This window comes from Chlorocebus sabaeus, chromosome 22 (assembly GCF_047675955.1).
Source record: "Chlorocebus sabaeus isolate Y175 chromosome 22, mChlSab1.0.hap1, whole genome shotgun sequence".
Taxonomy (NCBI): Eukaryota; Metazoa; Chordata; class Mammalia; order Primates; family Cercopithecidae; genus Chlorocebus; species Chlorocebus sabaeus.
This window is the reverse complement of record NC_132925.1, coordinates 49,892,998-49,919,922: the sequence shown is the minus strand read 5'-3', so window position 1 is coordinate 49,919,922 and position 26,925 is coordinate 49,892,998. Positions and strand designations below refer to the sequence as shown.

The 26,925-nt window shown below is 42.4% G+C and overlaps 1 protein-coding gene across 1 annotated transcript; it reads left to right on the top strand.

Annotated features, from left to right (window-relative positions):
* The first annotated feature begins 1,038 nt into the window (after nt 1-1,038).
* On the top strand, nt 1,039-22,530 carry CCDC174 (coiled-coil domain containing 174). Its single transcript, XM_007985325.3, has 11 exons — nt 1,039-1,166; nt 3,757-3,861; nt 4,877-4,977; nt 8,241-8,299; nt 10,922-11,099; nt 14,396-14,491; nt 16,190-16,332; nt 16,809-16,903; nt 17,433-17,565; nt 19,311-19,463; nt 20,273-22,530. Exons 1-11 carry the CDS (start codon nt 1,125-1,127, stop codon nt 20,569-20,571), a joined length of 1,404 nt encoding a protein of 467 aa, XP_007983516.1. The 5' UTR covers nt 1,039-1,124; the 3' UTR covers nt 20,572-22,530.
* Nucleotides 22,531-26,925: the final 4,395 nt, after the last annotated feature.

The window sequence follows — 26,925 nt, the reverse complement described above, 5'->3', positions numbered from 1 at the left end:
GACTAGCTCATTTAACTCATCTAAGCTTCACTAAGACCCATGAGGTAAATGAAATTATATCCCCCTTTGGAAACTAAGGCACAGGGAAGTTAAGTAACTTGCCCAAGGTCACACAGGCAGTAAGCAGTGAAGCAGCGATTCCAACCCAGAAAGCCAGCCTTAGAGTTCACATTTTTTTTTTTTTTTTTTTTTTTTTTTGAGACCCAGTCTTGCTCTGTGCCCAGGCTGGAGTGCAATGGAATCATCTTGACTCACTGCAACCTCCACCTCACGGGTTCAAGTGATTCCTCTGCCTCAGCCTTCTGAGTAGCTGGGAATACAGGTGCGCACCACCACGCCCCGCTAATTTTTTTTTTTTTTTTTTTTTTGTATTTTCAGTAGAGATGGGGTTTCACCATGTTGGTCAGGCTGGTCTCAAACTCCTGACCTCCTGATTCACCCGCCTCGGCCTCCCAAAGTTCTGGGGTTACAGGCGTGAGCCACCGCGCCCGGCCCAGGAGTTCACTTTCTTAAGAGCTGAAATAATGTAAAGTGGCACATAATAAGCACTATATTAATGTTAGCTATTATTCTTGTTATTTCTGCTAAGATTAATATAATAATCCTTATCTCGTACGCTCTTGTAAGAACCAACTATTTAACGTGTGAAAAGTGCCAGGCAGCAGGTCGTCGAATTGTAGTTAAATTCTTCCGGTCCTCCCAATCCGCCTTTCCCGAGACGCTCGAGTTCACTCACTCAAGCGTCAGCCTTGCCCAAGACGGCGTTATCTTTGTCGCCAACCCCACATCCGCCCCACCCAATATGGCGTCCATCACAACCAAAAGCTTTTTCGGCCCTTCTCAAGATGGCGCCCACGCTAATCTTGTTACCTTCCGCCCTCAAGATGACCTTAGCAGTTAGCGTCAACCTCCGCACTCTCTGACCTTTCCAAAATGATGGCGAACGTAATACGCACCACACTTTGACCTTCTCAAGATGGCGTTGAGCTGACAAACTCGCGTCGCAAACTCACGCAAACTCAGTGTCGTTATCGAAGACACTTCCGGTTGCGACGGAGGTAGGTTTACGAGGCCTGCTTCGGGTGCGAAGGGTTCTTCTTGGGCCGGGCCACTGCGGCGCGACCATGGACCGTAGGAAAAAACCTTTGGACGTCACGGCCTCCTCGGTGAGTGAGGGTATGAGGTAACTCCACGGGCTCCGGGTTCACCCTATCTCCATCAGACAAGAATGTCGACCTAGCTTGTTTCTTCAGTCGGGGACCCAGAGATCTGACCTCTCCCCTCAAACAGGAATACCCGACCTGGATTTTCTTCTCCAACGGGGATCCGGTTCAGTTTTCTTACAGGATCCTGAACTGGTCTTCTCTTCTCTGACTCGCGCCCGGACCAGAACCCTCAGACACGGACCTGAACCTGGTGTCCCGTGGGTTAGGAATCTCCCTACCTCCCTCTGCCCTGCCCGCAAGGACCTGCACCTCGCCAGCCTTCTCCCTTACAGTCGGGAGGAACCGTAGCTTCTTTTTGCTATGCAGACATATCCTCTTCCTGGTTTCTCCTCCATTCAGGGACCCCCAAAGTCCTCCCAGAACTTTAGAGTGTGACATATTCCACAGGAGCCGAAAGTGCCCAGCGTACCCCACCTGGAACTAAATAGTTGTTAATGCAGCCATAGGGAACTGTGAAGTCTGAAAGGATGTAAGCAGTTTTATTAAATCAGCTACCCTAGAAAGAAAACGTGTTCTAAGTACACATTTTGTGCCAGCACTTTATATGCACTATCTCACTAATCCTCCCAATGGCTTTAGGAGGTAGGTGCTATTAATATTTCCGTTTTATAGATGATGAAATTGAGGCCCAGAAAGATGAAGTAGCTTTCCCCAGCTTACATACAGAAATCTTAGTGATAGCCGGGCGCGGTGGCTCGGGCCTCTGCTCGCGCCTGTAATCCCAGCACTTTGGGAGACCGAGGCGGGCGGATCACCTGAGGTCGGGAGTTCGAGACCAGCCTAACCAACATGGAGAAACCCCGTCTCTACTAAAAATAAAAAAAATTAGCCGGGCGTGGTGGCGCATGCCTGTAATGCCAGCTACTCGGGAGGCTGAGGCAGGAGAACCGCTTGAACCTTGGAGGCGGAGGTTGCGGTGAGCCGAGATTGCACCATTGCACTCCAGCCCGGGCAACAAGAGCCAAACTCCGTCTGGGGCGGGGGCGGGGGAAGAAATCTTAGTGATAGACCCTTGCTCATTCAGTCTAGCTGACTCCAAAGCTGCTGCCTTTTCATCATCAGAACAAATTGCCCAACCTTTGATTTAATCTTGAATTTACTTGAGTATTAGTACACAAAGGGAGTATGAAGGAAAGCATAGGTGTCCCAATATTTGAGTACTAGTTATTATTGGTAACTAGTATTGGTTAAAATTGGTACTAGTTATTATGTTTGTTTGAAGATCAGGAACCAAAAAGCTATAAATATTAAAGCCAACCTATACTGATAGGCTAAAATTAGCAATAATTGTAATAAGAATGCTATTTGAGAATTTACAATTTTTTGAGCATCTTTTAAAGTCAAAGGCCGTTGTAGACTAGGAAGATATGTGGCTGGAAAATTTGGTGTGGTTAAGTAAGCTGAGAAGAAAAAGAAGTTTTTCATTTGTTTTTAAGAATTTACAGTATTAGGGTCTGCAGTGAAACTTCCCTTTGCATTTTTAAATGGTTACCTTTTAAATCAGTTTCTTCCAAAATGGAAATTGAACTCAGCCATTTTTATTTTCCTTAACAAGTAAAGTGATTTTTTAAGTATCTGATGGTTAAGTCAGTGATTAAATATCTGATTTACAAATGCCCATCCATATAAGCAGCTGTACCTGGACCCTTAAAAAGGGAACTGTTGTTATATCTTTTGCAGAGTAGGCAGGGGTGACGACTGTAGCTGAGGGAAAGGCACTAATACTCACCCAACTGCCCCACTCCCTATGCCTTGGCCTTCTTTCCTCTTCTTGAACCGTGAGATTCAGCCAAACTTACGGTTTTTGAAATGGGTTAAGTCAGACGTGGAGCTGTTATAATTCACCCAGTCTATTTTATTTCTAGCTGTTGAAATAATGTGTCTTTAAAGGCTCTGCTCAAAGCTTTCTCTGATCACTCTGCTCGGAAGGAAATGCTCCCTTATCTGAACTTGTGTGCTACTTTCTTCCATTCTAGAGTCATTTGTTACATTTTGCTAGTATTATAAATTACTTTCCTTGTTACATTGTAGGCTCTTTGAGGTAGAGAGTATGTCTAATTTGTGTTTATGTTCTGCTCTTCAGTGTTAAGTACCATGCACAAACTGGATGCTCAGATAGTTTTGGAATAAGGGCATTTCCCTGTAGAAATAATAAGTAGTGATAATTAAATGAGTGCAGTGCTAGTCACAGAGAAGGTGCTTAATAATGCAAGTTTAATCTGAAACTAAAAGATGCAGACTTCATTAATTTTATTTTGCTTTATCACTTTCTCCTTGACTAAGGAAAGCCTCAAGTGTTGAAAGTTAGAGTAAAAATGCATTTGCAGCAGAGGTAGAATGAAACATGACTTAGCTTAATTTGTGTACTGGATTCTACATTTAAACATTAAGTCATTTAAACATTTAGTTTTTTAGCCATATTTGTCCATTTAGCAGAACTTGAAATATTCCTTTAGAAATTATAATAATTTAGCAATCCAGTCACCTGCAAAAATTTAATATTTTTGTTTACTTACTGCTTTTATTCTAGTTGGTAGATCTTAAGGCTGAACTCTTCCGAAAGCAAGAAGAATTCAAACAAGAAAAACTTTTAAAAGATTCTGGAGTTTTTGGAAAACCAAAAACAACTAACAAGGTAAAAAATAAGATCTGATGATCTCCATTGGTTCCAAACATGGGAGAATTATACCATATTTAAGTGTTTTAAGGTTGTCAGTGGTATCTGTACACATAAATGTTGAGGAAAAAATCTCTATCTTGTGTTTAACATTTGCATGAAATGTTATTAAAATAGAAATTAGTAAGATTATATAAAAGTACATAGTCATGTGGTAATTCTTTAGCACTTCTTTTGGAAAAATGTGGATTGTTTATATTTCATAAACAGATGGAAGGTTATCTGGTTCTATAGGTGTTAGATATCCAAATAGAGATAAACAATTAGATAATATAGGAATATAGCAGAAAATATCAGGGTGAATAAGAGCTGTGAATGATTTTTCCAGTTTTATAGGTAATAGTGTCTACTATTTGTATTACTAATTCTCTGTAATATGTACATTTTCATTAGTCTTGATTTAGGTTGTAATCATTAAGGAGATAAAAGATAGTAGGAAGTGATTCTGCACTCAAGAAGCTCTTTAGGCTGGGCGTGGTGGCCCACGCCTCTAATCCCATCACTTTGGAAGGCCGAGGCAGGCAGATCACTTGACCCCAGAAGTTCAAGACCAGCCTGAGCAACATGGCAAAACCCTATCTCTGCAAAAAAAAAAAATTAGTCAGGCATGGTGGTGCGCATCTGTATTCCCAGCTACTGGGGAAGCTGAAGTGGGGGGATCACTTGAGCTCAGGATGTTGAGGCTGCAGTGAGCCGAGATCGCACCACCACACTCGAGCCTGGGTGACAGAGCGAGATCCGGCCTCAAAATAAATAAATAAATAAGTTATTTATGTAATTGAGGGCTCTTTTTTTAGCTCCTGCTTGCCACATATAATCAGTTTCTTTGTAGGACACAGCTTATCTAGTTATCTCCATTGATTCATAAGCTCTCATGATCTCCTTTGTTTTTTTGTTTTTTTTTTCCTGATGCACAAGTAGATTTTTTTGGCAATCATGTGGTTCTGTTTTGTTTTCTAAAATTATTCTCCAGAAACCAAGTATCTGGAGCAAACAGAATGTAGGCATTTCAAATCGAGCTGAGAAGGATGCTGAACAGAAGATTGAAGAACAGAAGACTTTAGACAAAGCAAGGTAAAGTTATAAACTCTGGTAAATATAGTTACCTTTGAGGCTGCCCAGGCAGAGACACAGAAGTTCAAATTTTGTTCTTTTTGATTTACAAATTTTATTTTTAACATCTTTCTAGCCCAATACTCTAAGTACTCTAAAAATAATATAATTTGCAGCTATATCTGTAGTCTTATCATAAAAAGGTAAGACATAGTCATAGTTTATAAGATGAAACATTCCTGCTTTCAGCCTTTGTTAGACACTAAGATTATCAATACATTATTAAGAAGTGTCCCCATGGTGTGGGCTAGGTGGGATGACATTAGAATTTAGAAACCCTAAATTTCCCCCCAACCCTTTTATTTTGAAAAACTTCAAGCGTACATAGAACGTTCTAGTATTCTTCACCTAAATTCCCTAGTTAACATCTTGTCACAGGTGCTTTCCCTCTCTGTCACACACACACATGCGTGTATGGAGAGACTTTGTTAAGCATCATACTTTCCCTCTAAATCTTTCAGCATACATCTTCTGAGAACAAGGACATTTTCCTACATACCCACAATACCACTATCATACCCAAGAACTTTAACACTGATAAATGAGTATTATCTATTTTGTGGTCCATATTCAGATTGCACAGTTGTCCCAGTACAATTATGTACTTTATAGATTTTAAAAAAAGATATTAATCCAGGATTCAAAGATTACACATTGTATGTAGTTGTCAAATCTGTTTAGTCTTTTTAAATCTAGAACAATTCCCTTGCCTTTTGGTTGTCTGTTATGCCATTAACATTTTTAAGGGTCCAGGCCAGTTAGTTCTGTGATGTCCCACAACCAATTAGAGTCATATGAAATGTTTTTGGTAAGAATAATATGTAGACGGTGTTGTATCCTTCCCATTGAATCACATCAGGAGGCTCATAAGGTCAGTTTGAGTTATTATTGGTGATGATAGGTTTGATTACTTGGTTAAGGTATGCATACTTGATTTCACCACTGTAAAGGTGCCTCCTCAATTTGTAATTAATAGTAATCTGAAGTGTAATTAATAGTAATCTGAAGTGGGAAATTTGGAGACTGTGTGAATATCCTCTTCACCAACTCGTTTCCATGCAATGATTTGTTATCATTAATGAGTCTTCATAGTTATCATTTATCACATTGCTGGTTTCAGAATGATGATTTTTCTAATTCTGTCATTCCATCTTTATTATTTTTCTAAAGAAAAGACAGCTTCACTCTCAGAGAGAATCCCAGGCTTTAATGTTTGGCATGACATGTTTTTGGATACGTGGAATAATAAAATTCTGTAGTTACAAACAGTAGTCGCCAAGGTTGCTCAGCAATCTTGGGTCTGAAAATAGAAGGCAGAGTATTAGCCCATTTGTGGACTTTTTTTCTTAGCATTTGACCTGTCCCCAACAGACCTCAGGCTTTACTTAAAGATATGATCAGTTTTGAGACATTTCCCACTCTTGGACATATTCTCAGAATTTTAATTTTGTCCAAAGGTACCATGATCTTTTATTATTTTGCTTTTGTATCAAGAGTTTTTCTTGGCACTTTGCTGTGCTTTTTCTATGCAGTAACTTTTCTGAAGCACTTTGGTTTTGCTGTGTTGTGGGAGTCAAGACATCTGCAGGACATCTGCCTCCCTCCAGAGCTCAGAACACACAAGCACAGTCCCAGGCTTTTTTGAGGTGGAAGGCCTTGGGCAAATTAGTTATCCATTAAGACTCTTTTCTTTATCTATGAAGTGAGGTGGTTAATACTTAGGTTATGAAGTCCTTCAGGGAATTAAAGGAGATACATAGTGTCTGGCACTTAGAGGTTGCAGACAGTGTCCCTGCTGTCATGCTCTGAATTCCATATTCCTAACTCAACAGAAGACATTGTTCTTTAAAGTCACTGGTGACATCCTCATCCACTAAATCCAGCGGCTGTTTCCCTGACACCTTCCTTGATCTCGATTATCCACTTGTAGACTGTTCCTGACCCCTGAAAACTGTTGCTACACCGCACCAAGTTTCATATCCTTTCTCACGTGCTCTCGTCCTTGCCTGTCTGTCTATTTTGCACCATTCTCTGTTTTGCTCAGCGCCCTCTGCTCTACTGGTCTCTCTTCCTTGAAAATGTCAAGCTCATTCTCACTTAATCTTTCCTTTTTCTTCCCTGCCTCCCCTGCCCCGAGATCCTCCTGTGGTTGGCTGCATCTTGCTGTGCAAACCATGGCTAAGTTGTCATGTTCAAAGAGGTTTCCCCTGACTGCCCTCTCTGAGTTAGTGTCCTGCTCACTCACTCTAACCTGACACTTGTTGCTTTGTGTTTTGTTTGACTTTTAAATTTTTTTTAGTTTTCTTTTCATTAAAACAGTAAAATCCTCTGATGATCAGCTAGTTACGTAAGAGCCCTCCAAAATAGGGGTCTTAGAAGCCTGATATGAGTGAGCTGGTCCACCATGCACTGCATTACTGCGTGTCAAGGGGCCTCTGCTGGCCTGTGTCTGTTCCCTTTACAGCTCTTCTCACAGTCTCAGATTCTCCTTTTCATTGCTTTATTTATTTAGCTTTATTGTCCTTCTCCATCTCTAGAATGGAAACTCCCAGGAAACTGGGACTTTTTCTTATTCCTGTGAGTCCTCAGTGCCTAAAACAGTGCTTGGCAGGTAGGACGTGTACAATAAGTGCGTGGCGAATGGATGTGTAAAATAAAAGAGGAATATTTCTGACATTGTGATTAAGAGTGATCATTCACAAGAGAACTCGCAGATGACCTCTTTGGGGCTTCTCTTTACCATCATTAAGTATTTCCAGAATAAAGAATTGCTCACCCTCTCATGGTCTGTACCACTGAAAAATACATGTCATCAGAATTACTGTGAGCAGAGAGGCTGCTTTGTTGGAATGTTGATATTTGTTTTAAGTTGGCAGTTAAGTTGTTGGAATCTTAAGTCAGTTGATTCACTTATTCATTCATCAAATATTGATTGAGAACCTGCTGTGTGCCAAGCGTCATTTTAGGCCCTGGGACCCAGTGATGAATAAGAGGACACAGGCCATGCACTCATGGAGCTTCTGTTTTCCTTGACAGAGCAGACATGGAGGAGGGTGGTCTGAGGGTCTCCTCAGGATGGTGTGGTCTGTGCTGGTTGTGGTTGTCTTGACCCCATGAGGCTGGGCCGCATGGGCAGATGATACCTGTCAGGCAGGGAGTGTGGGGGCAACCAGGATGAACAGTTTTAAGAGTATTTCTAATACTTGTATTTTTTTTTCTCCTAGGGAAAAATTGGAAGAAAAAGCCAAATTATATGAAAAAATGACTAAAGGAGACTTTATAGGTAAATAAAATTTTTTATTTCTACTTCATTTTCTGTAATTCATACAGCCCTTTGATATTACATTACTTGTTAAAATAACTCTAGGAGTAGAGAGAAAATTTAGATATCAAAATTTTACTTTCTGTGGCTGCACAGAGACAAGAAAATCAGCAATAATTTACCAAGTGTCTGGTGGGTTCCTGGCAGCATGTTAGGTGCCTGGAAGGGAGAAACAAGTACTGGAAGCCAGATCCTGTGCCTCTGCCCTCAAGGCAGGGTCATCCTCCGAGGAAAATGGCACAGAACAAAGCAAAGTTAGGGAACAAGGTCTGAGTCAGTCACAGTTACCTACAATTACAGCTGTGCTAAAACAGGGTGGGTGGGGCTGAGTGGAATTGTGGTTCTGTCAGGTGCTAGAGTTACTTTTTTCTTTCCCTATTATCCCTCTATTTTCTATTTTTTTTTTTTTTCTGTGATGTGTGCTTATAATTGCTCTAAATCTGTTTGGGTGTAGTGGCTTACACTTGTAATTCCAGCACTTTGGGAGGCCAAGGAGGGCAGATCACCTGAGGTCAGGAGTTTGAGACCAGCCTGGGCAACATAGTGAGACTCTGTCTCTACAAAAAGTAATTTAAAAATTAACTAGACATGGTGGTTCATGCCTATAGCCCCACTACTTAAGAGGCTGAGGCTTGAGCTCAGGAGTTTGAGGTTACAGTGAGCTGTTGATCCTGCCACTGCATCCTGGGTATAGTGATCTATGATCCAGCCTAGGTGACAGAGTGAGACCCTGTCTCTAAAAAAAAAACAACAAAACTCCCTTATCTCGTACCCCCCAGAAAAAACCCAATCCATAATTACACAACAGTAGAAGAGATTTTATGAGGCAGTGCCTATTTCATTCCCAAAAGGCAGGGAAAGTGAATATGTAATCAGGGAAGTCTTTTGGGAGAAGTTGGGCTTACCTTTGGCAAGCTGGAGAAAGGAATCCTGCAGGGCTAGATTGGTGAGCAGACCAGCCGAGGAAGGGCAGGGCCAGAGGTCAACAGAGTCACCTAGCCTAGCATGGCTGGGGCCCAGGTACAGTAGGAGAGAGGCAAGGCTGGTCCTAGGTCCCTGGCTGCTGCTTCCCAGACCGCAGGGGCACTTTCCCTGTACAGCAGGAGCCCAGCACGGGAAGGTCAGACACTCAACAAAGCTAAGCACTGTAGGAGAGGCTTTGCCTTCTTCTTGAAGAGGCAGCAGGATGGCCGCTTACTAGGAGACCTCACTAGCCTATGGCCTTATAACTCAGACTACATCTCCTCTCTATTTCAGGGATTTTGTGGTTTTTAAAAATAAGTTTATTTTAGGCTGGGCGTGGTGGCTCACACCTGTAATCCCAGCACTTTGGGAGGCCGAGGCGGGCGGATCACAAGGTCAGGAGTTTGAGACCAACCTGGCCAAGCGAAACCCCGTCTCTACTAAAAATACAAAAATTTGCCGGGTGTGGTGGCAGGTGCCTGTAGTCACAGCTACTCGGCACGCTGAGGCAGGAGAATCACTTGAACCCGGGAGGTGGAGGTTGCAGTGAGTCAAGATGGTGCCACTGCGCTTCAGCCTGGGCGACAGAGTGAGACTGCATCTCAAAAAAAAAAAGTTTATTTTATTAAAGTCTTTTCTGTTTTGATTCAAACTTTATTTATATTGTTAATATAGAAATCAGGTCCAAAGGAGTGTGAGTGTAGAGACCTGATTTTGTTAAAGCCAGCAAGCCCACCTCCTGATAGATATGTCAGACCTACAAGTTTGGGCAAGTTATGTTTTGGAGCCTCAGTTTTTCTTCACCCTAAGGTGGGGAAAACACCACCACTGGTAATAGGAAGCTTAATGTCAGTTCAATGTAGCTTAATCTCTGTCATCAGAGAAAAAGACTCAAATGACTGTGTCCTAAATCCAGCGTAGTGAAACTTTAGGTATACATAATTTGTGCTACATGAGCTATCCTGGGTTAAATTAGGTGTCACGGATTGTTGTTTAACTTTCAGTGTGTGTTTTAGCTCCTTAAGTGGACCATAAGCCCTGTGGGCAGAGAGTGTCTTGTGTATCTGTATATGTCCTGTAGCGTCTCGCTCCATGCCTTGCCTGGAATTGGTGTTCATTGGCTTGACAAGAACTCAGATGACTTCTTTTACCTGTATTATGATCTTTAAAACATTTACCAAACCACAACAGTATAATTAGGGTTAGTGATCTAGCCCACATGATGAGACAGATATGTAACACCTAAAGCAAGAAGTTCTACTGTCCTGATCTGATGACATGGAAAATGCAGTTTTGCTTCTGTATGATGTAATTGGTTGGATGAGTTGCATAAAATCAGACTGTTGTGTTATCTTAAAATGACATTCTAAGATGGTTTTGCTTACTCAGGTAGTGTATTGATGAGGCAACAGAAAACTTTAGGCTTTTTCAAGATTTTTTTGTGTAGTATGTGTCAGTTCCCAAGGTGGCTGTGTCTTTGTAAACGTTTGGGGAGTGGAGGCATTGTCTGATGAGCCATCAGGGGTGATGGGGCCACCAGGCAATGAATGTGACTGCTTCTTGTCAATTCTATGTGTGATTTTCCTTTTTGATGTCTGAAAACTGATTTTTATGTTGTAGATGAAGAAGTGGAGGATATGTACCTTGTGGATTTCACGCAGAAGATCATAGACAAGCGCAAAGAAATGGAGGCATCTGGTGCCCATAGAGATTCTCAAAAGGCAGGAGAAAGGGACGACGATGAGGAAAACCTTCCTGAGGGAGAGATCCCTCCTCCCCAAGACCCCAGTGAAGAATGGTTGGTAACATCATGGATTAGCTCTGAGGAACATCCTCAGACTTGTGCTGACATTTTGGGAGTGATTTTGTTGGGTTGTTATCAAGCCATTTCTCTTTATTGTTTCTGGGTGTTCTTTTGAGACTTCCTTTTAAGTTAGGTTGGATTAGGTTATTATGGATGTAAAAACAGTAGCTCAAATGAAGACATAATTACAATAATTACATATAATTACAAATACTGACTGAGCTCCTGCTGTGTGCCCAGCCCTGTGCCAGGCCCGAGGAGACTCTGCCTGGCAGACTTGGCTTGCCTGGGTCACTAACATGAAACAGTGTGGGCAGAGCGCCTTCCTTTTGTACCCGTGATGCTGCCTTACCCGTGTCCTCGTTCTGACATGGTGGAGAGCTGCCATCTAGGAGAAGGAAGCCGGCAGTGGTGGCCATGTGTGTCTTACTCTGACTGTGACATTGTTTGGCAGTGTGGTGTGGACTCGTGGGCCTTGGACGGTTCCAGCTGCACCTCTCACTGACTGTATGATCTTAATCAGGTTTCTCAGTCTTTGAGGCTCAGGATCTTCCCTTATAAAATGGAGATTATACTGCCTCATTCCCATGACCCTTTACTTTAACCCCCCTTCAAGAAGTAAGAGTGTTCTGGGCTACACAAGAAACTGCTGTCTGTGAAGTATAAGCAGGCATTTTGTAAACCTTTGTTATTGACATTTTCCTGAATTTTGCCTATATGTAGATGAATGATAGAAGAACCAAACTCGTCTTTTCTTTAAAGAGACTATCAGTAAGTAGAGAGACCAGAATGGGAATTCTGTTACAATGATTTTTTTCTACCTAAGATATTATTGTTTGGAAACTATTCAGCCATTCTTGAAATTGCTGAGAGCTGTACTGATGCTCTGACAATTTTCTGGGAACACACCCTCTTGCCTTTGGGATCCTTCTCATCCTCCTTTCAAGGCTGGAATAGCCTCCTCATGGTGGGCATTTGTTAGGAACTTCTCAGGACTCTTTGCAGCAGGCGTTGATCTTTTGTCAGCCTTTGGCCCTGTGGGCAGTCATTGATGAGCTGAAGAGAGCAGTCCCAGCTACTGTGGATGGCAGAGAAACTGCATCTTCATTCCACTGAGGGTGTCCATGTTGGTTCAGAAATAACATTCTCATTGGGATAAAACAGTTACCTTCTTACCTACTTTCTTACATCTAAATAATTTGGTACCATTTGGTACCATTTGGAACAGGCTTGAACAGCCTGCAAGCTATAAGGAACCAAAAGAGAAGAACATACAGTCTCTTCTTTTGGTGCCTTTCTTCATCATTTCTTTCTTTTTTATTTATTTGTTTTTGAGGCAGGGTCTCCACACTCCGTCACCCCGGCGGGAGTGCAGTGGCATGATCATGGCTCATTGTAGCCTTGACCTCCTGGGCTGAAGCAATCCTCCTGCCTCAGTTTTTAATTTTTTGTTTGTAGAAACAGGGTCTTACTATGTTGCCTAGGCTCTTCTTGAACTCCTTGTCTCAAGCAGTCCTCCTGCCTGGGCCTCCCAAAGTGCTGGGATTACAGGCGTGAGCCACCACGTCTGGCCTATCATTTCTAATCTCTAAGTGATTGCTCTCTCATCTAAAGTCAGGTAGCACTTAATATACTTCCTGCTCTTCAGGTATTACCTATTATTTATTATTGACACATACTAGGCCTCATTATCAGAAAAAGATTTTAGCAAACTTTTGGTAGTCTTTATGTACCCAGTGTTGTTAATAAGCATTTCATGGGTGTGTGCCTTAACTTCCCCAGACCCTTGGAAGATGGCATGGCTGTTAGCCCTCCTGTATTACTCTCCTTGCCTGAGGAAAGCTTTGTTTGCCTGGAGGGGTTGCTCAGTGAGTGATTGCTGATTAGATGGAGCCGTGGCTGACTACTGTCTTGCCACTTCTATTTAATGGGATCTGTATGTTTTGGAGGCCTTCTCCAGAAACAGAATAGTCTATGATTGCTTTTCAAAGCAGAAATCTCATCTCCTTTGAAACATCTAATGTCTTTTTAAAAATTTTTGCTTATTAATGCCTGTGTGATTACAAGCAATTTGCCAGTGATTTGAAGAGTTTGGAGGGCAATTGAAGGTGTCACATGCCACCATATGGTGAAGGAAGACGCTCTGCAAGCAGTTCTGACACAATTTTTTGTTTTTAAATTAAGCTCCAGAATCGTAATTGCTTGTAAAATCCTTTTGATAGTTAAATTCCAGGTGGTAAAAAATCTTTCCAAGATACTGTAAATAATTACACAGACCATCTGGCTAGATGGTTTTCTTCCCCATCCATTTGGGGGGGAAAAAACGGAAGAAAGAAACTGCTTGCTGCAGTTGGAGGTTTTATTTCTTGTGATAATCAGCTTCAGTACTAGAGTAAACACTCAGTTTTTAAATCACAACTAACAATTGAAATCAGCATTGCTTGAGAGGAAAAAAAATTGCTAACAAAAGCAAAGCCACATACCTGCCGAATCTGACCTTAGATTGGTCTGCCAGGTAGTACTTATTGGACCCTTAAGTATGTATTCAGTACCCTGCTAAAGGCTGTAGGAGATTCTCTGCCCATAATTTTAAAAGTAAAATATCTGTTGCGTCATATTACAAATGAGATGTTTTTCATGAAAATCCATCCATATTTTCTATTGTAGGAAGTCAGAATATTTCATTTTGCCTTGCTATCTGCCTGGCTTAACTGTCTAACCACTGTCTAGTTTGAGCAAAGATGAGGAGAGAGGTATGGTGTTTGGCTTCCCCCTAATTAGGAAGAGTCCAACTCTGAAAAATACTGTGAATTTCTTACATTACGAGATTGCTAATACATTGGGTAGAATTATACCAATTAGAGGAAATAAGAGAAAGAAGGAAAAGTCTGACTTGAAGTCTGTGAGGAAATGAGCAAGTTGAAAATCTCAGGCACAAGGCAAAGTTACTAAGATACTGATAAAATGTCTGGAATTGTCTCAACTAGCTTAAAGTAAGTTCATAGATGCTGCAGCAAAATTCTGTGTGGGTGATTTATCTGTGAAATCAAAGACATAAATGATCAAAATTATTGTCAACAGTTTCTAAAACTAATATTTAATAAGGAGCACAATGAGCTTATTGTGTGTCAGCTTTAAAACGCATATTCCTATCAGTGGTGGTGGTCTCTGAGGCTGGGGGCTCTTCTTGGTAGTGAGGCTTCTCTTTCCCCTTCACTGTTCACCTGCTCCCTGACTTAGGGGCTTGTACATGTGTACAAGTCCTTCACATCTTTTTGCTTTCATTTCAGGGTGGATTATGTGGACTCTTTGGGGCGTTCCCGGCGTTGTATGAGAAAAGATTTGCCAGATCTGCTGGAGATGGATAAAAATCTTCAGGGGAGACTGTAAGTGTGTGTGGTATGCAGAGCTCTGCCCAGGTCTGAAATGCAGCCATAGGGATTGTTTTGTGAGGGGAGGCTGTTTTATAATTAATGATCTCTGTTGCTCCAGTAAGGAGATACTGATTGATTGAAGCACTTTTTAGTGGTTAGCATGCACATACACACATAATCCACCCTTGGAGAACAACCTGACTGGTGAATGAGTAGAGCTGCCTCTTTCACCTTGAAGGATATCTGACTACAGAGTAACAGAATAACAGAATAAGCCCAAACCAAACCAGCAAACCAGCCTTTGTGGAGAAAGTGGTTTGAGAATTTATACATGATTTTCCCACAAGCAAGTGGCTCCAGGGAGAGAACTTATTCACTTTTTCTTTATGTATCGTTGCATTTTTGAATTAAGGACTTTTTTTTTTTTTTTTTTTTTGAGACGGAGTCTCGCTCTGTTGCCCAGGCTGGAGTGCAGTGGCGCGATCTTGGCTCACTGCAAGCTCCGCCTCCCAGGTTCACGCCATTCTCCTGCCTCAGCCTCCTGAGTAGCTGGGACTACAGACGCCCGCCACCGCGCCCGGCTAATTTTTTGTATTTTTTAAGTAGAGACGGGGTTTCACCGTGGTCTCGATCTCCTGACCTTGTGATCCTCCCGCCTCGGCCTCCCAAAGTGCTGGGATTACAGGCGTGAGCCACCATGCCTGGCCAAGGACCTTATAACTAGATTTTTCAGCAGGACCTAAGACCTAAGACCTAAGAGATAACTCTAAAACATAAAATCTGAGAGGTAACTCTAAAACACAAGACCTAAGAGAGAGCTCTGAAACATCCAGGGGAATAAATTCCTCTTACTACAGGAACTTTTATGTGAGAAGTGTTGGGAGAAACTCCACCTTGTCCAAGTCCTGCAGGTTCAGGCATCCAACAGATAGCCTTTGGCTTGGCATAAGAAAGGGAGAGTGGAAACCTTGAGCTTCTCAGGGCCTGGTCATCTGCAAGGACAGGAGACATCACTGAGGCCAAAATGTTAAGCAGTTTTCATGTCCCCAGACGAGAGACCATCCACAGGAGGAGACCCGGAGTTCCTCCTCCCTGCCTGGGCCACCTCCCATCTGGTCAGCCCAGGACCTGGGTGGAAGGAAAGTTTTATGTCTTGAGTGCTCGGGCAAGATTCCGTCATGCTAATGTAACGAGTCTCGTGCTTGAGTAAGAAGGGCGAAGGCTGGCCAGGTGCAGTGGCTCATGCCTGTAATCCTAGCACTTCGGGAGGCCAAGGTAGGCAGATCACCTGAGATTAGGAGTTCAAAACCAGCCTAGCCAACATGGTGAACCCCTGTTTCTACTAAAAATACAAAACTTAGCCGGATGTGGTGGTGGGTGCCTGTAATCCCAGCTACTCGGGAGGCTGAGGCAGGAGAATCTCTTGAACTTAGGAAGCAGAGGTTTCAGTGAGCCGAGATTGTGACACTGCACTCCAGCCTGGGTGACAGAGCAAGACTAGTCTCAAAAAAGAAGAAAAGAAAAAAAAAAAAGAAAAAAAGGCGAAGGCTGTGTAATTGATTTTCTAGCAGTCTTGTGGGTCAGAAGCCTCTGTAGTTCCCTGTCTTCTTTATCAAGTAGTGTTACTTATCCATGATGCAACTGACTGTACTTAAACACTGATATCTCAGTCCTTATCTGAAGATAGTTTTTGCTGTGTTTTCCTGCTAGTTTTGTTAGTCCTGCTAATGAAAAAACCCTGTTATCTGAAGATATGAGAAAAGAACTTCAGCGCCAGCAATGGGAGGAAGAAGAAAGAGAGGCCCTGAAGAGGCCCATGGGGCCCGTACATTATGAAGACATTCGGGAAAATGGTATGACTATTTTCTTGCAGCTTTGCAAATCTTTTTTCTAATCTTAAACTGATGGCAAACATTAAGGGAAGTATTCATAAAGCAATAGCTTTTACATGGAAATTAAAGATCCTGCTTTGGAAATTGAAAATATCTCCTTTGTTCACTTCATAGCCTTAAAATACTCACATTGGGAATATCTTCCTGACAGAGGGTCTGGTAATCCAAGGGATTGTTTCCCAAGAGAAGTGGAGACAGCCCATGGCTGAAAGCAAACGAATGCTTGTTATGCTTCCCTTGGCCAACAGGACGAAAACTTGGTCTAACTTTTGTGTTTCTTTGGTGTTTTGTTTTTTCACTTAGCTGTTTTTCTTTTTCTTTTTAAAACTTGTGCCGAATATCACTGTGTTTCTTTTTGCTTTGGTAGGAAATGTGGCTTGAGTGTAGTTGAATGATCAGGACAGTCTGATCTTTTGGGTAATTTGCACTTCTTTCAGAGGCCCGGCAACTCGGCGTTGGGTATTTTGCCTTTGCCCGAGACAAAGAGTTGAGAAACAAGCAGATGAAAACCTTAGAGATGCTGCGTGAACAGGTACAGATAAATCCCAAGTGGCTGTGAGGAAGGATGCGAGCGCTTGGTTTCTTGCTGGACCACACTGCAGGAAAATCTAGTAAATTAATTAGAAATTAAAATTGATATTTGGAATTGCATAAAGGTAGTTGCCCTACTATTTTTGTGTATCAAATTTTATAACTGCTCACAAGTAACCTGTGCAACTTTGATGTTTTAAATCTGGTGCCAAATGTGGTACTTTGGAGCGGCTTGGATGGGAAAATAGTAAGTTACTTAAGGGATTAAGGTGTAGGACGGAATGGGTTGGTTTTCTTGAGTGTTAAGGCTTGCAAGATGCTCTTTGAACGCTTACGAAACTTTGTAAGACATCGGAGGGTTCGTATAAGAGTACTTCATAGGGCTTCATTGTAAGGATCTCAAAGATAGCTTCTTAGAGGTGGCCTGAAGATCAATTAGCTAGTCTATTTTTAGAAGAAAATTTCATCTTTTTGAACAGGAATATTGCAAATTTGGCTTCAAGCAAATAATTTTCTGATTTTCTATTCAGACAACAGATCAGAGAACAAAACGAGAAAACATAAAGGAAAAGCGAAAGGCTATCTTAGAGGCAAGACTTGCCAAACTTCGACAAAAAAAGATGAAAAAATCAAAAGAAGGTGGAACAGAGGAAGAAAACAGAGGTATATCATGTCTATGTTGCTGAACTTCAAAAGGGAAAATTTTGTTCCATTGACGTCTTGCTAATAGGGCTGGCAACGTGAAAATTAGCCATTTAGTTTTATATCTAAGCAAACAGTATACCTTTGAGGTACTGGCAGGAGCAATTTTTATAACCAAAGTGATGCAGAATGACATTCAATATTTTTAGGCTATAGATGAGGATATGAAGCAACAATACATTGTGTTGCGTCTTAGAATGGCATAGTCTTGTAATTGAGACTTAGTAAAGAGATATTTTAAGATAAAGTTTAGTTTTGCATATATATGTTTTAGACTTACATTTTTTGCTATTGGTTATTTTATATATATATTTAAAGAAACATATTCATAAAGTTATGTAGTAAAAGAATTTAGAAATACGAATATCGACAGCTTGCCAAAGCTTACCAAAGAACTGTGCTGCAGAAGTTGGTGATTTGGAACTTGGAGCACGGTTCCCCTTGGAAACACTATTAAATGCTGTGTCAGACTAGCTTATTGTATAAGTTGTGGTAGTATAAGCTAAATTGCCATCAATCTAGAGACTCCTACATAGAATGGCTCAAACAAAATAGAGATCTGTTTCTCTACTTAACAACTTGGAGGTGGGTGGGTGAGTGGGTATCCAGGGTAGGTGAGCAGCTTTGCCCCAGGTGGTCATCTAGTCCCAGGCTTCCTCCAGTCTTGCTGTTTCTGCCATTTCCTAGAGTATTTTTTTCTTCTGCACAAAGCTTGCTCCCCTGCTCCCGTGTTCATGATCCAGCCTAGGGGTAGGCAGGGAGACGAGGGAGGGAGCCAGCTTCCTTTTTAGAGATATGAGTGGGAACTTACATACGACCTATGCATTTACATCCCGCTGGCCAGAGCTCAGTCCTGTGGGCCACACCTCACTGTAGGAGAAGCTGGGAAATGGCCTCTCCAGCAAGCTGGCCACATGCTCAGCTGAAAGCTGGGGGCATTCTATTACCCAAAGGAAAAGGGGGAGTGTGGGTATGAGGGGTCGTACAGCTCTCCAGCTCTCACAAAGCTTATGTGAAGCCATGGGCCGTTTCCTAATGTCTGAACAAAACAGACCAGAAACATTTGGGAATTTGAAAATCATCTGTTTAGTTTCAGATAAATGCTGTCTCTATAACATGTTAAGCTGTGCAGATTGTTTCTCTAATTTTGCTCCATCTCCTGAACATCTGTCATGTCTGGAAAATGTGAAGTGCCACCACAGTGTTTTTTAAAAATCCATGTTTCTTTTACATTTAAAAAATGTGACCAAAATTGAACAGCCTACACCAGACCCCAACTCTTCATCCCCTTGGCTCTGCTCGCTTTGCCTCAGATTGTGATGTTAGTTGAGTGATTTGGGGGTTTCTGGTCCTGTAATTGCCAGTTTGGAGAAGCAGAGTGGCATAGTGAGGGGCACAGAGACTAAAATCCATTCAGCCCAGCCCAGGACCCCAGCCCGTATCACTTTCTACCTGTGTACCATTTCGGAGCTTAATTTTCCCCCTCTATAAAATGGGGATAACATGGAAATATTGAATTTATTAGGATTGTTATAAGAATTAAATAACCTGTTGTATACAAAAGACTTAATCCACTGCCAGGGACGTGATAGGTACTTCATAAATATTGATGGTTACTTTTACTTTCAGGATTAGCATGTTCTACATTTTTAAAAATAGCTTTAGGCTTTGTTATGACAGTGTCTTATTCCCTTACAAAAAAATAGATGGAGATGTTATTGGGCCTTTGCCACTGGAGCCAGAGCCTGTGCCAGCTCCACGTCCTGCTGCCCAGAGTAGCAAGGTAGAAGTCATTGTCCAGGAGAGGAAGGACACCAAGCCCGGAGTGCCACACATCCGGGAGTGGGACCGCGGAAAAGGTAAGGGAGGTGGGCTCTGAGGTGTAAGAACTCTCTGGTGAATGGAAAATGGTTTTTTTTCCAGAAGCACCTGGGGTAAGTTTTAACTTTGTGCTGCCTTGTGTGGTTTTACAGCTTTGGAATGCCATTTCTCAGGATCTGCCTTTAAAGTATTACGAAGGTTTGGTGTTCTCATGTGCTCTGTTTTTTGCAGCCTCTTTTATGTTCAGTTGAAAATGGTTTGCATGCCAGTGTACTAACCTGGATTCACACATGGTTCCACTGGGGAATTTTCCTGGACATTTTTTCAGTAAATTCTCTAGAGTGTCCACAGCAGCCTCTCTTTGGAAGACTATGGTTTATGCCTCTTTGAAAAAAATCATTTCAGTAGAATATAGTCCATGCTGTCTGAGCTGATAAGATCCAAAGCTAAAGTAAGAGAAATGCAAGAGCCACTGTTAGAAATAGAGGTGAAATACCGAACAAGGTTGGGCAGGTCCCGTTTGTGTCTTCCAAAACTCAATAAAGGACAAAATTTGTATTTTGGTTTGAAACACCTACAGTGTCGTGTCAAGAAGATGATTTGTCTGTATTTCTCTTTTTCTGTATTTCCCATCTAGAGGTAGTCACTCCCTTTTCTTAGCCTGGTCTTTTATACTGGTTGTAGGTATTACTTACACCTTGTAACATAGTTTTACTGTTGCCATTCTTATTCTTTGGATAGTTTGTGGTGGCTTTTAAGAAATATATGCAACGCTTAGATAATAGTAACAATAAATTCAACTGATTTGTTAATCTGTTCTAATAATTTTCTTTCTCATTTTTACTAGAATTTTCCTTTGGATACTGGTCGAAGAGGCAGTCAGATCTCCGGGCTGAGAGAGATCCTGAGTTTGCCCCACCGTCAGATTACTTTGTGGGTCAGAAGAGAACTGGTTTTTCCAGCAGCCAGGCATGGAGCAGGCCTGGGCCAGCACAGAGTGACCCAGGGCAGTCCTCTGACCAGAGCCACGGACCTAGCCCTGCACATACGTCACCCACTCCTGCCCCCGACAACCCACCACAAGCCCCCACAGTTACTTTCAAAACTCTGGATGACATGATTTCCTATTACAAACAAGTGACTTGATCTTTCAAAGCACCCTGACTTGGGTTTGTACTTTGATAGTGCCTTTCTCTCCCAGAGAGAGAGAAATGACTTTAGGAACTGAATTTGTACCTTTGTCCTCTCCTTTTCCTAGGAGGCACACACTTGAGGTTGGATTTGTCAGGAAGGAGGAAAGTTGTGGAAACTTTGGCCACTTGGCTGTTCATTTTTTTCTAAGAGGGATATGGACATACCTACCTGTATTTACACGTGAACTGCAATAGAATAGAAGTATTTATTCTGTAGAATTTGACACTGAGATGTGCTTAAAACCCTATCTGTTTCATACCTACTCCCACGACTTACTCATATTTAAGGGTTCTTTTCCATTCCTTTTGCAAATACTAGCATGCAGGTGTCTTTATTCCAAGGGTTCAGCTTCCAGATCAGCTGATGGAACCATAGGTGAGGAGGAATTTCTCCCTGTCAAGCAGTGGCAGACTGCATGGGAGGCGAAATGCTCTGTTCTCCAAGAGGACCCGGAAGTAATCACATAGGAAATGATAAGGAAGACCAGGAGGAGCTCTTCATAGTCCAGAAAGGTAGAAGTGGGAGTTGTTTACTTACTTTTACTGTCATACCATCCTATTACCTACACTCCTGTGTGCAGTGGGCATTCAGTAAATGTGTGTTGAATGACAGACGTACGTGGAGGCTGCTGGGCCTGGTCAGAGAATGATACGCCTTAGCGGCAATGGTTACAGCTTTTCAGCGCATCCCACCTCCCTGTCGCCCCCATGCTCAGCTTCCTCACGTTCAGGAACCTGACTTGGATCAGACTTGGGGCTGCACAGTGGAGCAGGTGGGTCCCCATGTCATTAGTAACAAGGAGAGGGTTTGGGGTGGGCAGGGCTCCAGAAATTCAGCGAGGTGCCTGGGCACCCACCCCATCCTCTGCCTGCCACACCTCAGAGGGTTCCTACAGGTGCAGACAAGCAGTTGAGAGTTGATGACCAGGCCCATAGGGCTCCCATAGCTGGTTCCCAGGCCAGTGAGTGCTGTGAGAATGTGGTAGCACAAGTCCTTGATGTTCCTTGAGGAGTGGGAAGGAGACGAGTGAGTGAAGGAGATTGTCCCCTGGGGGTCCTCTGCAATGGCATCGTCTCTGTTCCCACAGTGCTGCAGTGTGGAAGGGAGTGCCCCATCCTCATTACAGATGACACTGGAGTGTGGAGGGGTCGATGACTCGTGCAGGGTCATATGGTACCTAAGGAGCAGATCTCAGATCTCAGACTTAAACACAATTGATGTCTAACTTGCAGACAGTCTTTTCAGTGCCCTCTGCTCTTAGTTTTGTTGCCCTAGTATCAAGCAATCTTAGACAAACATCCTGAATTCTTACAAACTTACCTCTAAACACCGAGGGTAAAGATGCCAGTTCTGTTAATGGTCAGCCTAATCATTCTGTCAGCCTAATCGGGTAATTGCTTTTTTTAATAAATACACATAAAAACCAGCTAACCCAGCTGCCTTTTTTGCAGAAATTGACAAGCTAATCTTAAAATTCACATGGAAATGCAAGGAACCCAGAATAGCCAAAACAGGGGTCTAGAGAAAAAACAGAGAGGACTCACACTTCCTGATTTCAAGACTAACCACAAAGCTACAGTAATCTACACAGTGTGGTAGTGGCATAAGAATAGACACATAGATCAGTGGAATAGAGGCGAAAGTCCAGAAATAAAACATATATCCGTGGTCAACTGATTTTTGACAGTGGTGCCAGGACCATCCAGTGGGGAAAGAACAGTCTTTTCAACAAATGGTTCTGGGATAACTGAATATTCCATGCGAAAGAATGGGTTTGGACTTCTGCCTCATGCCACATACAAAAAATCAACTCACGATGAATTGAAGACCTAAATGTAAGAGCTAAAACTACAAAACCAACTGAAACAGCTGGTAGGATAAAGAGGGAGGAGAAAAAAAGAAAAATTGGAATACTAAAAAGAAAAATAGAATTATTAGACATGCTAGAATCACAGGAAAAATAGAAAAAAGAAAGGGTAGGAAGAAAATAATGAATAGACAAAAGATGGAAAGAGGATGTATGTGTAACGCAGAGCAGAAGGACCCGAGGCTGACTGGAGTGGAAAGGAGAAGGGAGATGGGGCAAGGCAGGCAGCAGGAAGAGCTGTAGGTATGGGAGCCAGCATCACAAAGGGTCCAGCCCAGGTGACCACATCCATGCCTGTGGCATTCAGGTGGATGACGAAGCAGTTGTGCTCGTTGGCTCATGGTAACTGTTGTCTAATAACTGTGAGTCACATTTTCTCTGGGATTTCAAAAACTAAATAAACCTATTTATAATCCTCTCTTAACAGTATAAATTTAGTTCAGTGTTTTGCGAGCCCTTTTCTGTTTCAGATCCAGTTCTTTGAGTATTGACACACCATCACAGTCTTACTGTGTGACACGGGCCTGTCTTGTACCAGTGTATCCAGCAGATGGCATTAGAGTTCTTAGATGTCAGCTCCATACTCTTAAAACAGCACCCTCCAACAGAAATAAAAAATAAACCTGTGGCATGCGCCTGTAATCCCAGCTACTTGGGAGGCTGAGGCAGGAGAATGGCTTGAACCTGGGAGGCGGAGGTTGCAGTGAGCCGAGATTGTGCCGTTGCACTCCAGCCTGGGCAACAAGAGCGAAACTCTGTCTCAAAATTAAAAAAAAAAATAAGCCCAGACTGTCATTTTCAATTTTCTAGCAACCATATTTAAAAAGTGAAATTATTTTTAACTCAGCATATCCAAAATATTCCAACATGTACTCAATATATGCAAATTATTAGTGAGATCTGAAATTATTCTTTTTCACACCAAGAATTCAGAACTCACTGTGTATCCAGTTATGCATATCTCAATTTGGATGCTAACTTTTCATCAGGAATACTTGATCTGTATTTAGGTTTTATAAAATGTGCAGTTGAAAAACACAAATTCATATCCAAGTTGTTCCAAAGATACTTAAACATAGTAAAGTTTTTCAGTAACTGAATTGAATATCAAGTTTGAAAAAATAAAACCCAGTTCCTTAGTCATGCTAACCTTGTTTCAGATGCTCAAAGGGTCCGTGCATCTAGTGCTGCTGTCCTGGACACAGCGGCTCCAAGTGATCTGCTTTTACACACTTCCTGGTCCGACTAGACATAATCCTCCCATTAGTAACTAAAGTATTGGCCAATACATTTCTCCCAGGCAGACATTAAACATTCACAGTACTCTGTGGCCATGTTTAACTTGGGAGCAAGTAGTGGCAAAACCTCCTATAGAAAAACATGACCACACCTCATTCGTGCCTTTGTTGAGCTAAGCAAAATGCTTTAGATCAAAAATTGCCTGGAATTACTTACTTTCATTGTAATCTCTCCTCCAGGCCTTTGTGTGTTTTGATAGAGTTCGTTTGAATTGGCTCAATAAATCATTTTGTTTGCTGCAGAATTCCCAAAGGAGAACATTCAGATCCATATACATGAGATTCCTGCTGCGTTTAGCCATACATTTACCAGACTTGTGGGGCCGTTTATTCCCTGTGAAAGCTCAAGTGCAGCCCGCAGGGAGGTTTTCAGCTGACCTTGTTGTGACATGCAGATGAGGTAGTTGAGTTTAGAATTTGGAACGGGGATGCGTACTGGTCTTCACAGTTAACACAACCTGAAGTTGCCCATGCCATACTGTGTCCTTTTAAGCCAGTAAATTGAGCTAAGTCGGTTATTTGGCAAGCAGTTCATGTAAAAAACTACATGGCTAAGGTAAGTGATGATAATTGAAAGGAATTCATTGACCCACTGAAAAGATGAGAGTAGATGAAACTACTGCGGTCATCCTGCCTGCCCGCCCCGTTAGCTGGCTGGGTGAGGTGTTTTGCCCCGGTGGGCTGTGGACATTATCTTCATGTTTAAGGTGTGTGTACTGGGGGCAAGAGGCCAGGGATGGTGTGATTGGTGTAGGTCATTGTCTAGGAAAACTAGAAAATCCAAATGTTCAAAGGAAGTAAGGTATTGTAGTGAAAACCTGTCATCTTGGCCTATTGATGTTTTGTTATGGTGTTTCTTAATAAATCTCAGGCTGCATCTATATAGTCACTCATACATAGTAAGTGAGCGTTTGTCCAGTGGTAGAAGTAGCCAGAAATATTGCATCTCTTCTGCCCTCAACTGAAACATCTTCTTTCTCCACTGTATTTCTTTTGTTTTTGTTTTTATTTTATTTTTATTTTATTTTTTTTTCTGAGATGGAGTGTCACTCTGCTGCCCAGGCTGGAGTGCACTGGCACAATCTCAACTCACTGCAACCTCCTCTCCCCAGGTTCAAGCAATTCTCCTGCCTCAGCCTCCCAAGTAGTTGGGATTACAGGCATGTATACCACCACATCCAGCTAACTTTTGTAGTTTTAGTAGAAATGGGGTTTCACCCATGCTGGCCAGGCTGATCTCGAACTCCTGACCTCAGATGATCTGCCCGCCTCATCCTCCCAAAGTGCTGGGATTATGGGTGTGAGCCACCATGCCCAGCCCTCTGCTACATTTCTAATTGCCACATTCTCCCTAACTCTGAAAGCTCACATGCTTGGTAACAGTTTGGCCAGGTTTTAAGCATTTTCTCTGTTGTGTACTGCATTCCTTCCCCTCCACCTCCCCCCGCCTTTTTTTTTTTTTGGTCATTATTCCCTGAGGTTGAACGGAGTGTCCACTTCCCCTCACCGCACCCCACACCACCCTCTCCACACACAGCCATAGTTGTTCACAGTTTTTGAAAACCAAAAAATACAAGAGTGGGCCCTGTTCCCAGTGCAGGTCTCCCAGGTTGCAAGTAGTCTGGTAACTGTGCCACTGTCTTTGCTGGGAACCCAGGTTTTATTGTTTTTCCAAAAAGAATTACCTTTTCCTTAAAAAGAAAAGGCTTTGTATCTCTGTGTTCAACTTATGATCTGTACAGGTTTTCATGGAATGTGTAATCAGTGTATACACACCATTTGGTTCTTCTTTCTTTAACATTTCTAAAACCGAGCTTCCTAGTTATTTTTAGTTGTTGCCTAATAGTTCATCAGCTTAACGTACATCATTATTTCACTATAGGGAATGAAGTGGCTATAAGCATCTTTTAGTACGATTTAACAAACATTGGTCTTTATACAGATACCTTCCCTGACACTCCTCCCCCAGTTTTCTAACTGTCCCCTGGGGTGCCACTTTCATTAGCGGGATCACTGGGTCAAAGAGATGGTCGATTTTATGTTTCTTGATGGGTCTTGTCAGGAGACCCATCACAGTAAGGGCCCTTTGATACCACAGTGAATCTCCTTGTGAATCCACTCCAGGATGGCCACCATGAGATTCCAGTGTCACATTAAACCTTGGCTTTGCATGAAGTTAAGCTCAACCTTATGTGCAGTGGCCCCGACCCTGCTCACCCTAAGATTCACTTCTCTCTAGCCGAGCCCTTCTTTCCTTCTCTCTGCCAAGAGAATTCAAGCATCTGTCCAGAATGCTGTTTTATATGCTTAACAGTACAGAGAACAGCATCTATTCGTTTTCCTAGGCCCACCTCCATTTATTTTATGCATCTAATGAGGGCTGATTCTCAGACCTGTCCTAGCCTAAAGCCATGCCTGCTCACAAATTGCAGTCACGCGCTGACATCTGGACTCGCTGCCCTTATCAGAAGTATTTCTGATTAAAATCAGAGCGCCAGAAACTAGAGAAAATAGCAGAGAACGCCACGACCAGATAACCTGAGGAGGCTTAGTTTGATTTTCTTAAGTATACAGCTGTGTATGCTTTGACCGAAAAATGTGTTCTGGATCAGTGCCCATAAAGGGGTGGCGGTATGCCATCTCTCTGCTTTTAAATCTATGCCCATTTCCCTTCAGCTGCCTTCTGGTTGAGTACCCCTGATTTTCCTGAAGCTCATTCAGAACTTCCCTTTTCCTCCTTGTCCTGCTTTTGCGCCACCATGTACCCCTGGCAGTTTGCTGGGTCTGTGCCTTTTTATACCCTTCCAGGTACTCCTAGGACTGGAAATCGTTTTTTTTGTTTGTTTGTTTTTTTGTTTTTTTGTGTTTTTTTTTTGAGATGGGGTTTCGTTCCCGTTGCCCAGGCTGGAGTGCAATGGTACGATCTCGACTCACTGCAACCTCTGCCTCCCGGGTTCAGGCAATTCTCCCGCCTCAGCCTCCTGAGTAGCTGAGATTACAGGTGCACACCAGCACACCCAGCTACTTTTTGTATTTTTACTGGAGACAGGGTTTCACCTATGTTGGCCAGGCTGATCTTGAACTCTTGACCTTAGGTGATCTGCCCACCTTGGCCTCCCAAAGTGCTGAGATTACAGGAGT